Source organism: Orbicella faveolata, unplaced genomic scaffold, assembly GCF_042242905.1.
Source record: "Orbicella faveolata isolate gen_17 unplaced genomic scaffold, um_ofav_v1 contig_37, whole genome shotgun sequence".
In the NCBI taxonomy this organism is placed as follows: Eukaryota; Metazoa; Cnidaria; class Anthozoa; order Scleractinia; family Merulinidae; genus Orbicella; species Orbicella faveolata.
Window position 1 is genome coordinate 2,263,269 of NW_028301566.1, and position 15,813 is coordinate 2,279,081.

The 15,813-nt window shown below is 38.1% G+C and overlaps 3 protein-coding genes across 3 annotated transcripts; 1 reads left to right on the forward strand and 2 right to left on the reverse strand.

The window, feature by feature from the left end:
• Positions 1-11: 11 nt before the first annotated feature.
• Positions 12-5,932, reverse strand: LOC149101597 (14 kDa phosphohistidine phosphatase-like). The gene is made up of 3 exons (XM_089275630.1): positions 5,730-5,932; positions 4,041-4,165; positions 12-830 (listed from the first exon to the last, which is right to left on the reverse strand). The coding sequence occupies exons 1-3, from the start codon at positions 5,884-5,886 to the stop codon at positions 735-737; spliced, it is 378 nt and encodes a 125-aa protein (XP_089131756.1). The 5' UTR covers positions 5,887-5,932; the 3' UTR covers positions 12-734.
• An 869-nt stretch (positions 5,933-6,801) lies between these two features.
• On the reverse strand, positions 6,802-11,088 carry LOC110064881 (uncharacterized). The gene is made up of 2 exons (XM_089275710.1): positions 9,192-11,088; positions 6,802-8,404 (listed from the first exon to the last, which is right to left on the reverse strand). The coding sequence occupies exons 1-2, from the start codon at positions 10,979-10,981 to the stop codon at positions 7,345-7,347; spliced, it is 2,850 nt and encodes a 949-aa protein (XP_089131836.1). The 5' UTR covers positions 10,982-11,088; the 3' UTR covers positions 6,802-7,344.
• Positions 11,089-14,503: 3,415 nt separating this feature from the next.
• On the forward strand, positions 14,504-15,813 carry LOC149101598 (DELTA-actitoxin-Aas1a-like). Its single transcript, XM_089275666.1, has 2 exons — positions 14,504-14,691; positions 15,102-15,813. The coding sequence occupies exons 1-2, from the start codon at positions 14,619-14,621 to the stop codon at positions 15,527-15,529; spliced, it is 501 nt and encodes a 166-aa protein (XP_089131792.1). The 5' UTR covers positions 14,504-14,618; the 3' UTR covers positions 15,530-15,813.

The window sequence follows — 15,813 nt, forward strand, 5'->3', positions numbered from 1 at the left end:
TAGAGTCAGTATGGGGAACTTATTTTCGTCTTTATTGTCTCCAACACATAGTGTGTTAAGATAGAAAAGAAATTAAAACTGTAGTGAATGTACCGTAATGGTACCATACATTATACCTATAGCTGCTATTAGCTGTGAAATAGACTTTTAGTGAGTGTCCTTTATAGCTGAACTGTTGACGAGTAATAATTTTGTCAAGAGTTTATCAGTGTGAAGGTTTGTTTACAACTGTCTATAATAATATTTAAAATAGAAATTCATAGACGTAAGCTTAAGGGTAGATCACAGTATCCACCAGGAAAAGCACCATCCAGCGGATAGTGTATATAGTTTGTTTTGTTAAATTAACTTGATAGCGATTTAACAATTGAATAGCATTATTATCCATGACCACCCCTTGGATGACTATAGCCAATTCTTCATTTGAGCCTTTCACCTGTTTTCTGTTTAAAAGCAATTCGAATCCTGAGCCATATGAAATAAAATGTCACATTAACTCATAGTTGTTTACAACTTCAGAAAGGCTTCTAGAAAGCAACGATACAATCATGTATTTCTCACAATAAAACAGTGAAATGACACATGATTGACTGTTTCATCATGTGTATAGGCATCCATGGCTCACTGGTCAAGATCTTGGTGCAGTGACTCAAAAATCCCATGCTGAATGTGCTGTATCTAATAATAAATAAATTTATTCACTAGACTTCTGTTATCATTTCTCAAGTTGGATCCTAGTAACCTTCATTAGAAAATGTTATACTTTGGTAGTCTGGATAGACATTCTTCAGTTTTTCCACTGTGATAGAGTGATCTGCTCGACCAAACCCCTGAAAACAAAAATAATAATAATAATAATTTTAGGAATATGTTATCCCCCAAATAAATTTAACTGCAAGGTGAACACAATTAGTTAATTCATCTGAAGCAACTGAATGGTCTACAGGTTTGTCAGAAACAGTCCTGTACCTCTGTTCATGCTACTTCTCTGAAAAGAGACATCTAAGCAGTGAGCTGCAAATTTGTCACTCAGACTGTTAACATTTATTTGTTACTGTTTAACTACATGATAATTCTTTCATATGAAGTGTTTAATGGTCAAAACATTCAAGTCATCAGCTCAGTAACTTCTGTCCCTCTAATACTTAATTTATTTTTCTTTCAGGAGAAGTAGTCATGTGAGTTTTGTGAGCTGCAAAAGAACATCCTGTTCTTGCTACTCTAAATCCTGCAGTTTAATTCTGAAACAAACGTTTCCAGTTACATACTTATATTATTATATGTGCACTAGAGCTTTCCAAAATGGCGACGTGTTTATAGTTAAGGATACTGACAAAAGGATACACACTCTATTTATAGTAGCTGCAACCCATCTAAAAGTTAGTTAAGAGAATTGCTGGGTGTTCTTTTTTTTAACTGATTTTTATTATTATTATTATTATTATTATTATTTATTTATTCATTTATTTAAAGTAACACGTCTTTAACAAATTACACGTGTCACAAATTACAACCAAGAAGATCTGTTAGATCTTATAACTGCGCTTTTAAAATTTAACTGTTTTCTTAGCACTACTGTTACAATGCAGTGCACATTCCAAAACAGTCCTTGATGATTTATTTGTTTCTGTAGACATCACATCACTTGATCAACACAAACTGTATTAATGCACCATCAGTCGTAGCCCTTGTGAAATCTCCGATGATGTAATGGTCTTAATCTGGAACTTTCTTCAGGATATGTATGGGCATGAACGATACGAACGATTTGATAATAACCCTATTAACAACAGCTTTCTTTCTTAGAAGTCGCGATTAAATTTAACTGGTTTTTTCCACAAGTAAAGGGCTAGAAAAGTAGTCACATGAATTACATAATTCAAGAATTACGTTGTCCATGGCTATCTTTAGTACAGTGTTTATTTCCCTACCAATGACAAAGTCCTTGCACGTTCTGACACGTTCTTTGCTTGGCTTGCAAATATTTAATTTTCCTTCTGATCTCTGAACTCACTTCAATTTTACAGCACGGCAATTCACTTCTCTTGTCTAAAAATACGAAAAATACTCGGAAAACTAAAAAGACTGTTGTTCCTAGCGAAATAAACTTGCAAAGTAAACACAATCTTATTTGTCACGTAGTGAAAGTGGAAGATGCAATGTCAGCACATTCCTTAGCTGACGCAATACCTCTTTTTAGCATATTTATTATTTCCTTCGAATCCAACGCTTCAATAAACTCAAAAGAAAACATATTTTTAACACATTAAAGAAAACAATATCCATAACATTGTCCGTGTATTAATTTTTGAACAGCTTTTGGCGAATAAACATCACAGGTTGCACGATTCAACATTTGGCCAAGAGGAAGTTTGGGTCTAGTCACCGACACGAAAAGAAAAAAACAACAACAACCATGGGTAGAACAGGAACCGCGCTCGGCCCATGGCCACGCGGTTAATTACAATAACAAAGTACTCTGGTATGGCTACTCTGATACTACAGTGTACCTTACTTATTAACATGAGATGTTACTTACTTACATTAGGAAAACAAATAAAGTAAAGTAATTAATTAATTCTGACAACACACATTAGCTACAGTCAAATCAAACACGATAAAAAACAAGAAAGAAAACAAGAGAAAGAGAAAAATAAAAGGAAAGGAAAACTTAAAATTACAAAATAAATAAAAGAGCAAACAAACAACTAATAGCGCAGGGAAGGGGGAGGAGGAATGATTTCTAGTCTGTAAAATTTGTGAGGAGCGTGTAATTGAATTTTCTCACTAGCTCCATGTTATTATTAGTACTTTTCCATAGAGTGTTACGTGGCGAAAAGCGTTTCTTTTGTATCTGGTTTAAAGTTTGAATCATTCTGAGTGTTAAACCAATTAACGACTTTGCATGTGAAGGTTTTTGTAAATTTGCAATTGATAAAGGTGTGAACTATGGAGTCTGGCTCACCACAGTAGATGCAGTCACTGTCTGTATTTATCCCATATCTGAAGAGTTCTTTCTTTGTAATGACAATCCTATGAATAAATTTGAATTGAAATTCTTTCAACTTATTTCCTTTGCATGTTTTTGAAGCCATTTTAAAAACATCTGTCCAATTCTCTGTGTCTAATGAAATATCTCTTTTCCATCTTTCCGGGCCAGTATGAGGTGATTGGTGTTTCTTAGCGAGAAGTAGGCAGTAATAGTCTCTTGCCCTATACCGTTCAAAATTGATTTGACTAGTTTCATTCAGTAAAAAAAATTTCCAGTTTTCTCTCTGATGAAAGATCAAATTTTGCCCTAGGACTTGCGCTCTGTTCTTCAAGCTCACAGGAATTGCACTCAAGATTTGACAGAACTGGAGAAAGTTTGTGTTACAATGATATTTAGCTTGAAATTCTTGAAAAGTTAGGTATTGACCATTTTCATTAAAAAGCTGTTGGATCGTGTGTATACCCTTGATAAACCATTCCCTTATAAGTAGCGGTTTCCCATCAACCAAGATTTCTTTGTTATTAAAGAGAATGGTGTCGGTTCCTTGATCATAATTGTACAGATTCTTGATTTCATCAAATGCAATAAGTATGACTCTATAGAATGTTGGAATGTGCCTTAAATATTTGACATCGTAGTTACATTGAAGCAGGAAATTGAGACCTCCATGTTTGTTAAAAAAATAGTCCGGCACTACTTTCCAATTGCAGTTATCTCTAAAGAGAAGTCTTTTGATCCACGCAAGTCTGAGCGATTTTATCGTAAGTTTGACGGCAACCATCCGTAAGCCCCCCGTAGAAAGGTCTTGGTACATACTAGTCCGTTTTATTCTGTCTTTCTTATTTTTCCAAAGGAAATGAAACATTTTATCTTTTACGATTGGCACTATTTCCTTAGGGATGTTAACATTTGAAATTGAGTATATTAAGTTAGACAACCCCAAAGATTTAATTATTAGTACTTTTCCATAGAGTGTTAATCCGCTTGATTTCCAATTTTTCTAAAGAAGGAAGTCATCAGTGTACAACAAAAAAACATGTTAGCTTACCATGGAGTAGCCATACACAAGGATTTTTTTGTCAATTCTGTCATGTTGTATTCGTCCTCCACCAACACACTCACTTTTCAATCCCCGACTTTCAATTTCAGCCTCAACTTTATCATATATGTCAGCTGAAGGGATATTTAAGCAAAAACGTTATCACCATACACTTGGTTTCTCCAATACAAAGGGTTAGCTACAAATATTAACCTACTGTACTAACCAAGCACAAGGGCTGTACTGGGGAGATATATAGGCCCATTGGTAGCAGTATGGACTGAGTGCAAGGCTCCCTACGCGTACAAAATAACCAAGGGCCAATGCTCCCCAGCAAGCTAAGTTAGTATCAAGGTAGTTTATTATGTAATATGAAGAAAATGCTTACAGGGCTACACTCCTTACAGTTGTCAACTTGAGGAAAGTTTTTCATTAGTTTTTGACAACTTTTTGATGGCTTTTTGAGTATCTGTCACTCTTTAATTAGTACTCGCTCTTTAATTAGTAATAGTATGAGGTTCTCTTTTCCCATTTTGTTCTCGATTATTAGTGTTAACTTGCTCTACTGCTACTTAATTTTTTAAATTATGTGTTATGTATGCTATTTTGGTTTAATTTTTTTTTTTTTTTTCTCTACTGACCCATTCTGATATGCATTCCACCTCTCACCCTCCCTCTCTGGCTCTCACGTCACCACTCACTCTCATGGGTAAGGCAGATGACTATTTCAGGTTTGTGGGCTCTTCAACTTCCTCTCCTCCCCTCAGTCTTCTACCCTTCTCTTCCTTCTCAACATATGGACCGCATTGTTGGCTGAAGCCACCCAGGCAACTGGGTTAATACTTACTAATGGTTTAACAGTATGTATTAGATGAATGTTTCTTAGGGTGTGAAATGTCAGCACCTTGTTTACTCTTCTGGATAAAATGATGTTTGAAAATAATGATCTTTTTGGGTAGAGACTGATGGTGAATTTTGAGATAGCTATACCTGCCAACTTTTTTTCAGTAAAATGCGCAAGAGTTTTCGTCTCTTCCAAAGATTTACCGACAGCTTCCGAAGATTGCTGAAGATTTCCGCCAACTTCCCAAGATTGCCGAAGATTTCCGCCGACTTCTGAAGATTGCCGAAGATTTCCTATTATCGATTAACCATGACAAAGTAAACCGGAAACGTGTCACATCACACAATCTAAACACGAGTTGGTGTCGCGAACTCAGTACGCGTAACGGAGTAAGCTTGAAGACGCTTTTTTGCTGTACTCACCAACTGTTTTTCACCGAAAAAAAAATGAAATGTTTATTTAATCGGTTTTTAAGCAATTACACTCGCTATTGTCAGTTAGGCGTGAGAAATTGGTCTGAGTGCGTCAGATCACAATTTTAGATCCGCAGGCGTGAGACTCGCGCATAATGCGTGAGAGTTGGCAGGTATACATAGCTGAAGAGGGGTGGGTGATAGATTTGAGTCCAGTGTCAGTTGTTTTCTCTAATTAAGATACACCTTGAGAAAAACCAGCCCGCCTTCGATCTTACCGATGTTACTATACAGTTCATGTAACTCAGCTTAGCAAGGGAATGCATTTCTTGGAGAGAAAATATATAAACCCAATCGAATGATTAGTGAACCCCCAACAGTCTGCAGCATCAACTTAAGCTAAAGAAGTTCAACGTTACAGTGATCTGTCTCTCAACTTACCGTGGTAATCCACCCAGTCGAATCCTCTTACTATGTATTTGAAAGCACCACCCTGTGTTTTATCCATCACTTTGATAAGAATGTATTTGAAACGTCCATTAGCATCAATGTCCACATCAGGAACATTCGGAAATTTCGTCGAGGTTCCTTCCGCCATGTTGGCCGTGATTATCGCCTGGGGAGCTGGGTATCCTCGAACCAGCCCTTGGAAAATTTCCCTCAACGGGCCCTTTGCAGCTGGGGTCACGTGACCAAATTTTTCTCAGAAAAATTTTACATTATGGGCTATAACTTAAAGAATGCCAGAAATGGAAAGAGCGCATTGAAAATACCGCAATGGCCAAGTTTGAGGCTCCTGGAATTAAAGAGTAAGTTTATACGACAGTTTGAATTTTCGGAAAATTTAGAGGATTTGTATTAAAATGTTGCTGGAGAACAAGGCCTTGCTCTCCCGCAACTTTTTCCATACAAATCTTCTTATTCTTTTAAAAATTCGGACAGTCATGAAATCTCCTTCTTTAATGATGGGGGCCTCAAACTTGGCCATTTTGATATTTTCGACATGCTTTTTCCATTTCTGGCATTCGTTAAGTTATAGGCCATAATTTTATGAAAAATAGGTCATGTGATGGCTTAGCTACAAAGGGCCTATTGTAAAATCACACGTAAAGCCCAAATGATTACTGGCGAATCATTGGGGCAACCTGAAAACCTGGGGAGTTACCAGCACTGGACTAGCATCCCATACTGGCCACCTTATGCTACAGCAAGAGCACCTTGACCTCTGAGCCAGCAGCAGCTGAGCTTAAAATGCTCTACCATTACTTCAAATCAATGGCAAGTGAACCTCAGAGAACTAAGGGAGCACATAGTAATTACAATGATCCGGTGCCAAACACAAAATAGCTCATGGATGCACTGGGCATCTATGATTGCTTCTTTCTTCACTTCTGTTCACTTGACCACAATATCAAGAAGAATTTTCTTTCCCAGAAACAACCTCTCCCAAGAAAATTACAGTGGTTTGAAGAAAATTAGACAGATGCTACAAGATTAGCCCCTAAAGAGTCAATTTTGCTGATAAGAACAAACAGAATAAATTATTTATGTTCCTTCTCATATGTTCCTTTACAATTCCCCTATTATGCCATATTATTACCAAGTAAGGTCATGCGAAATGCTACCAGTAGATGCTACTATAGTATATATTAGTCTCTCGGTTGTATTTGGTTTTATTCCAAGCAGTCAAGCAGTCTAGAAGGTCACCACTTTAGCTTAAAAGTCTTTGTTTAGTCCAGTCGGTCCTAATTTCTGTGTCTTCATTGTGAAAACACCCTTTGAGGATGGAATAACCCTTTTATAACAAATTATTCAAAAAGCTGGGTAGCTGTTAACAAAAAGACTACCCTACCTCATTGATTCATTTATCATATTATTTCAATCTATATCTTTCTTTAAAACGGGCATCAGATTTAATAATCAAAACTTTTTTGGACAGACTTAAGCCTTGTATATACAAATACATTCTTTGTTGTTGCACCACATATAATACTTTGGTCATTTGTCCATTCTTTGTTCAGCACAAATTTAAGTTGGATAACATTCTAAATTTAGTTTATTCCCACTGTGCTGATAAATTTGTCTCTCTGTCAGAATGAGCAGACACACTCTTGTCATCAGTATCCTCTGAGTACTGCAAGGTCTTTCTTAAAAATGGAATTTGAATGTTTTCAGCATGGAACATTTGTCTTTGCTCATTGATAAATGCACCATCAACCAGTTGAATAGCGTCGTCAATCAAATCAAGAAGCAACGATTCCATGAAGCACTGAACATGCACATCACAATGCCCATCAAAAGTCCAAGTAAGTTGCTTCATTGTTTGTAAAGTAGCAGGAGTTCTTTCATCATCCCGCTTGTCAACATGTATCCATTTCTGCAAGGCTTTCCATGTTCTAATACGTTGTTCTTTATTGTTCTCATCTCTTACTTGTAACAAAATTGCTGAATTGGACCTTCTGGCATACAGAAGCACTTGCAGCCCCTTGCATGTACTTGCGACTTGTACTTTGGATGTAGGAGGGATCTGGCCTTTCTTAAACCTAAGATGGCAACCCACCCATTTATCCTCAGTCTCTGCCATGACTTCATTTCCTGTTGTCATGGAAACTGCAGTTAAAGTGCTGTTTACATTGGTCACAATGTATTCACTTGCCGTAGCATCTATGGCTTGTGAGATGCCAAAGGAGCATGTATCCCCATACAAACATTTAACATAATCATCATTGCTGAGCCTGATGTGAACATAATTCTTGCTCACGCTCACTTCAGGTTCAAGATTGATGATGACAAATGATACATGAGCTTCCTGTGGTTCTGCTTTGGGAAACAGAAGCATGTACACAAGTTTAGTTCCTGCAAAGTTTTTTGCACAGGAGATAACCCTTGAGCATGGAATTTCAACGGGTTTGTACAGCTTGGTGACATAAGAGGCTAATAAACCTGATGATGTGTTATAAGTTACACAGTGAAATGTTGATCCTGATTCAGGGACATTCTTTGGCACAAAAATGTAAGTAACTTTGTCATCTTCCTCATCCATCTTCCATGGTTTTCCCAACTGAAGTGATTTGATATACTTCTGGGTCTTTTTCTGCTTTGCAATCATTTCTTGCCTAAAAAAGCAAAGTACCACAAATTATAGCTTAAAATTATAGCAAATAAATTAACGAAACAGTACATGCAAATAACATAAAACTAAACAAAATACGCAAAAAAAAAAAAAAAATTTACGCCAACTGCTTCTCCACTCTTCCAAAAGAAATACCAGTCATCATTAGTGTAACTTGGTGTTACGACAGCAAAAACATTGTCGGTAAATTGAAAATTGAGTAGAATTTTTAGCACTTCTAGCTCATTTGTCCAAGCCTGAATTGTCTTGTAATTATAAGCAATTTACACACATGTGTATTACATGTAAATACAGATTGCCAATGTGAATAATTACAAAAAATATACTACATTCATATAAAGAAAATGACAAAACTTCTAAGTTTCAAAGACATGTTTTGACAGAACCAACTGTCATCTTCAGTTGACTAATGTACGAAGTGTTGGAAGTTGAATTTATAAGTAGAAAAATGCTAATTGTGACAACAAAATGAAGCGAAGCATTTTCTTTAATTTCTTGACTTGCCTGCTATTATTAAGACCCTTGGAAATATATATAGAGAGTTTAGATGTAGCAGAATTTTTATCATGGATTCCCTTTTCTAATCTCACCCTCAATTGAAAAAAAAACAAAAACAAAAAATTTCAAAACCCTTTTCATACATTTATTCTTATGCAACTTATTACAAGAGTAACTGATGAAAACTGTTCCTGTAATGGAACTCTACAGCATCGCTCATGTCATCAAGCTTGCCCAGGAAGTGAAGACTGAATTTTCAAGACTGTTGTTACCTGAGACGATGCTGTTTCCTACTCGGACCTTTCACAACATCAGTGAACTCAACTTTCTCCTGTGCTCCTACAACAGGCCTGTAAGTCATTTCTGACAACTTCAGTCTGTACTTGATACTGGGAACAAACCAGCCAAATCCCGATAAGTGTTCACTGGAATACTCCCACAAGTAAATAAATCCCTTCTCATCTGCAGTTATCATGGGAGAAATGTTGTTTACAAAACTTATCAGTGTAATGCCATGACGATGAGCTTTGAACAGTTCAGCATCAATGTCTTCACCAATCTTATGAGTTGTACCATTTGCTGGGTGAATTTGTGGAAAAGACATCACAGATGAAACATCAGTGAACTTCAGTCTCAGTATGTTACCATTGTTTAATCCTACCATTAAAAATGCTTGCTTCCCGAGAAGTGAAGAAGAAGGATGGAATGCTACTGCTGTTGCTTCATGTGCAAAATCTTTAGACCTGGAAAATGGTCCACTTGTGAAAACCAAGTCACTTGGTTCAAGAGTGAACAAGGGAATTAATGCAGTGGACTTAAAACCAATATTCTGCTCAATGGGTTCAAATGATTTCACATCATAAGGTACAGATACAGTGTTGCCTAGAGACCATACTGTAACAACACCATATTCATTGAGACTGACCACTAACGAAGAGTCAAAACTCCAGTGGAGCTGCGAGACAGCAGCATTTTTCCCACGGCTAGTTCTCAATATGCGTGGTGGGTGGGTTGTCAAATCCCATGTAAGAATATCTCCCTGAACAGAGCCAAGGGCAATGAGGCTGTCATTGGGTGATACAGCACTACATGAAATACCTTTGTATCGTCTTGGTAATGGCAGAGTTGAAAGATCGACACCATTACCCATCCAAAATTCTGATTCTTCATTTTGAAAGTCAACTTGCTCCGAGAGTAGACTTTCATCAGGTAGGTCACTGAAAGGTTTGATGTTGTGGAAGTGCAGAATGGTTCCATCAAAGCTGTCGTCTTCTTCATTTACTGCCATGTCAGTTCCTTGTACACTGTCTTCTAAGTGGAACGTTTGGCTGTGAGACCATACATCCCTTTTCCTCTGAGCTTCCTTTTTCATTTGTGAAAGAGCATTGTTAATCAAGGTACTCTGGGCATCTGCTCGGGATTGTAGATCAAAAGAATGCAATATGATACCGTCAAGCATGTTCCTGGTTTGAGCTTCAAACGCCATAATTTCTCTAGCTGTTTCCTTGGCAGCCTGGTGAATAACATCCGCGAGAATACTCTCCTCAATATCAAAACTCAACTGGAAAATTTTATCATGTCTCTTTTCCACTTCAAGTTCTTCAAAAAACCGCTCAGCGATAGTTGATAATTCGTGCTCAGATGTATTTCTGGGGCGTTCTCGAACTATAAAATCCAAAACCTCGTCAATCCATGACCGTACAAACTCTCGAACAAAGTAGAAATCTTCTAGCTGCCAAGGTTCGTAGGACCCGACTCCCATTTCTCCATCATAAGGTTTTCTCAGTAAATCCGTTCTTGTTTGGTTTTCTTGTCTCAGCGTTTGAACTTTCCTTTCAAATTCTGGAATTCTATTTTTCGTCCTCTCGATTGCTGCTGACAATTTCGACGTGGATGCAGAGCTGTTTCTTGAAGTTTCTGAAGAGGGTTTGGATTGTCTCTCGCCAAACTCGTTCTTCAGTGAAAGAAGCCTTGCTCTTTCAAGAAGAATTTCCTCCCGTTGTTTTTCAAGTTCAAGTTTTCTTACCAAACGGTCTCCTTTCCTTTGGTGAGCTCCTTCCATCTCTCTGAATTAAAGATGCAAAAAAAAAAAAAAAAACATACAGAAACAACAGTTGTCAGGAGCCAACTGCCATTTTGTTTTTCAGAGCCCAGGACTCTTCGGTATTTCTTACCTGCGGGGAACAAGGTAATGTGCGGAATTGGAAGCGTGGAAAAAACCGGGGAACAACCACGAGGTTTCGCCTCGAAAAATGAGAACCGATGGGGAGGAAGTGCGTGAGGGAACCAATGAGAGGGCCACACTTGTGGAGCTTCCCTGTGTAGAGTGATTATTGGCGTAAAGCTTGCAAGATTTTGGGAATTCGATCTCACAGACGATCCCACCACGCGTCGGCCGACAGTCGTCGCAAACAGTCATCCGACAGTCGGTAGGTCACGGTGTGTCGGCAGTTCGTCGGTCGTGCGTGTTTCTTTAAATTACTATAAAACATATCAAGTATTTAAAGAAAAATGAACACAAAAGGGTGCATACCTCTGAAGTGATTTTGGAGCATTATTTTATCAAAGGAGACCGACTAAAAAGGCGTAGCTAGGGTAGGTAAACTTTTTTTGTGTGAATGGGGGGGAGGGGGGGGGGGGTAAAAATCTGGAATTTTTTTTAATCGGAATTTGAATCTTAAGGTATCGAAGTTCTATCTTGAGAAGCATTTCTCCCTGTAAGTTCAAAGCTCGTTTTCTCAAAACGAGTTACTTTTGCCTTTGAGAAAAGGTATCTCACATTTTCTCACATTTTTAGGATTGCTAGATCTCACCGGGTTAATTGCTACGAATGAGGAAATTTGCCGTAGAATATATTCTTAGGATAAAAGTTATCAAAATAAATGTTTCACAATTTAGATTGTGCAACTTAAGATGGTTGTCAGAGTTCCGCATTTTCGAATTTTGCAAAATCCCTCATTCACATCAGCTGGTCATTTGTTTACTTAAGAATACAAGTAAAAATATTTTTTTCTTTAAATTGTACATAAAAATCTTCTCTCAAGTGCATAGGGGTCATGCACAGCATGTGATACTTTGAAAGCCCGGTGTCAAATTACAATAATTGACATAGCAATTATAATTTGCAAGCAATTAGCTTTTTAGTTGGATGTATATTAAGTTAGAGTTTTGATGAAAATCATGGTTGCGACACTTTGCAAAAAAAAAAGGCATATTTCAGATAGAGCCCCGCCTTAAACACGCTTGAATTGCCCCGTCAGCTATACAAGGCGCGTGGTCATAATAAGAAAATCGAACCTTTACGACTTTCAGCTGACATGACAGCATTTTCTTTTTTCTTTGAGTGCAACCTAGCTAACCGTAAGTCTTGTTAAAATGAGAATTAGAACATACAAGTCAGAGAAACGGTTAAATATTGTATAAGCATTCTAAATAAAATGTATCAACTTTTGAAATGTTGCTGATCGTTATTTTAACATTTAAGAATTGGTTCTTTTCAAAGCAAATTGAAGCATCGTTATCAGATGCTGGTTTGGACCACTATCCTAAAATGGCTTCCAATTGCCAGGTGACAAGAAATTATCATATTTGCGGGGGTTTTTTTTGTTTTTGTTTTTGTTTTTTTGGGGGGTTTGTGTCTGTGTGTGTGTTTGCTTTGTTTTTGGCTGTGGGTAGAATTTTCTAACTTTTTACTTGATCAACTCAAAAAAGACAACAGTTTTATAGCGTTACCGGTAGCCGCAGGTTACATGCTATTTGATTTTGTTTATCCAGATCACCGCTGGGTGAAAAAAAATGCTTTCTTTGAAAGAATGAAAAGTGTAAATAATTATTTACCGAATTAAACTTAGTTTCCTGTTTCTGTTGTCCCACTGAGGCGAACAATATTTTTTCTTTCATTTTTTAATAAAGTTCACAATATTTGGTACTTGAATGTAGTAAGTGATCGAATGTTGAAAGGATATTACATTTAGCTTCTTGTCGTGTTTAATCATTACCAGTTCAAAGATAGCACTGGTAAACCAGTGACATCCAAATTTCCTGAGCAACATTCGGCCATTGATCAGGTCGCATTAGCTAGGGGTGACTGTTTTCTTTTTTTCTATGTAGGAACTTGAAGCCCTTTTGAAGCGATCGCAGGGCCGAAGAGTTTGAGGACCTTTGAGGGACCAAGAAAACGAAATGTCCAAAGTTAAAGGTAAATTGTCTTTAGTAATTTTAATAAGTGGACACATGAAATGGATTGTCTAATAGGTGGATCAAGATTGAATATCAGTTAGAACATTTAATAATAGAAAAGTTGGGCTAGTTTTACGAAGATGTTTGATTTGCCACATAACACCATTTAAGGACGTTCGCGCTAATTGTTCCTGCGCATCCTTACTGTGGACGCAACAGACCCACTTCTACAAAATATAACTAAGATCGTTTGCCTCCGTTGACTCAGCTTCGATATTTTTAACTATAAACTCCTGTAGACCTTGCTGAATTTCGCGCGCCAATTTTTCAACATCAGAGTAATTTTCCACACGCTTTTTCTCTGAAATTAGGTCGATGACCCCCAATTTCTTCTACATTTCTGACACAAGTAACTCATTATCTGACTGCAGCAAAAATTTTAAAAAAATCTCTATCGACTTGAAAATTTTCGCGCGAACGTCTTTAAGTTAAATAATAAGGATAACATTTGTTTCTGAACTGTGAGGATGACCAGTGATCCATTCTATTAACAACAGCCGTTGCGCTATCAGTAGGTATGAGAGAAAATCAAAAGATACGAAAACTGTTCAATTTTTCCAGAAGTAGCACTCTTAAAGATAGCAGAGCTACAACGGTTTGTCGCCACTCGTGAAAATCAGGAGCTGAATAGTTTACGAAGGAGTCTGACACTGAACATTTTGTGATCATCAGTCGAGTAACTACTGTCACGCAAGGAGTAAAGTCCCTCTCCCGGGAGCTAGAGTTGCGTGATAGAGAGAGACCCAGCCTGGACTAGAGAGTCCGGGGGAGGGGAGGGGAGGGGAGTTACTCCCAGAAAAACTGAGTGGGGGTGTGCGGCCCGCTTCCCAAAACCCTTACCCTAATTATGACCAAAATCCGCGATTTTCCCTACCCTATTTGTGACCTGACCAAAGATTCAATATATGCCCTATTTATGACCGTTGCGGCTTACACAGTTGCCCTAAACATAATTTATGAAGGGCTTTTGTGTTATCGATAATGATGAAAAAGTAGCTTCTTTTAAAAAACATACTTAATTCAAGACTAGAGTTCAAAAACCATACACTATTTGTGACCAAAATGGCCAAAATCGATAACCTATTTATGACCAAAACGGCTGAAAAACCATACCCTTTGGGGCCGCACATACCTATATAGCCCATATAAGGGAGTACCTCCCCGGCCAACGAGTAACAAGTCAAAGTATTTGATTTGTTGATTTCTTCACCCTTGGTGCTCTTTTATATGCTTCCCTAGATCGGTACAACCTCTGGTAAGGTTTTACAAGATTTCGGTTCTTAGAAACGGTACAAAGGTTTTATTAAGATCACACTAACTTGCTTTTTTTAAAATTTTAGTTGATCCAGGAACCGTGAAGGCGTCAAGCTTGCAGTCGATGTGCTGAAAGACGTTTTAGAAGTCATTGATGATATGAGTCGCAAAGTGGCCATTGGCTTTGACAACGGCAGTGGAATGAAATGGCAGACGCCCTCAGTACCAACTTCTTTTCTGGCACTGCGGAAGAAAACTTGCCTCATTCTGTAGATGATGGTAAAAGTGAATATAGCATTTGCAGAGGCTCGTTAGTATAGTAGTAATCACGCTTGATCTTGAAAGACACAGCGTAACAAAATATGACCCCGGAAATATGTCCAACATGACCGTTTCTCCTCGCTTGAGATACACAATCGAGCGTGCGGAAATCGAACTTAATCCAACTAAATTCGTTGGCGTTTTTATGAGCATTTTGAAGTTCCGAGTTCCCCACATGGAAACTGCCGGCCTGTCGGTAGCCTCTTTGGCCTAATGGCCTCGTCACGCAATCTTCCTTCCCGACGTAGGGGAGGAAGAATGCGTGACGAGCCCATAGATCGTCTGCGTAGGAGGCTACAGTAGCTTGTCGGAAGAGTGACAAACATTCTCACTCGGTTTCACCTAAATTAATTTTTTTTTTTTCGCAGGACAAGCCATGTTGTACGAATTGAAGGAGGTGAGTCGCCCAGGAAGAAGAAGACTTCGCACGATGGCTGGACCAGTCGCAACGGGAGCCGTTGGAGTCCTGGCCTACTACAATCCAACCATCGACAGAACACTTGCTGTGATGTGGTCTGTTGCTTTTGATTATAATTGGTACAAAAATTGGTGTAATGTTTATCAGTGCGATGGAAACACAAAGGCCGACTACGATATGTACAATGATCTGTACTATTACCACTATCCCTTCAAGGCAAATGGTTGGCATGAGAGAGACCTCGGTTCTGCTCTCAAATGTCGCGGCTCTATCTCCAGCAAGAGGTACGGTAAATGGAGGTTCCACTCTATAGGGCTTATTAAAAGCTGTTTGGCTGTTTCCTTCGTCCTGTCCGGGACCAACTCGTTCGTAATTTAACGCTGTGAATTCGCTGAAATTGTAGCTTATTGTGGCTTGTCAGGGTAATAGAATTCACTCTCAGTGTTCCTCGCCAGTCATAATTTTCAGCCGCTACAATTCTCAGAAAAAAAGAAAATATATTTACATTTTTCAAATTGCAACGTACATTTTACTTTGTGTTTGCACGTCCGTAGTCGGTTCGTGGGAATAACGGGAGAATCCCCTAGAATAAGCCAATCAGAGCGCGCGCTATATCGGCTACAAAACATTATACATGGGTTGAACACATGTAATACAGACGC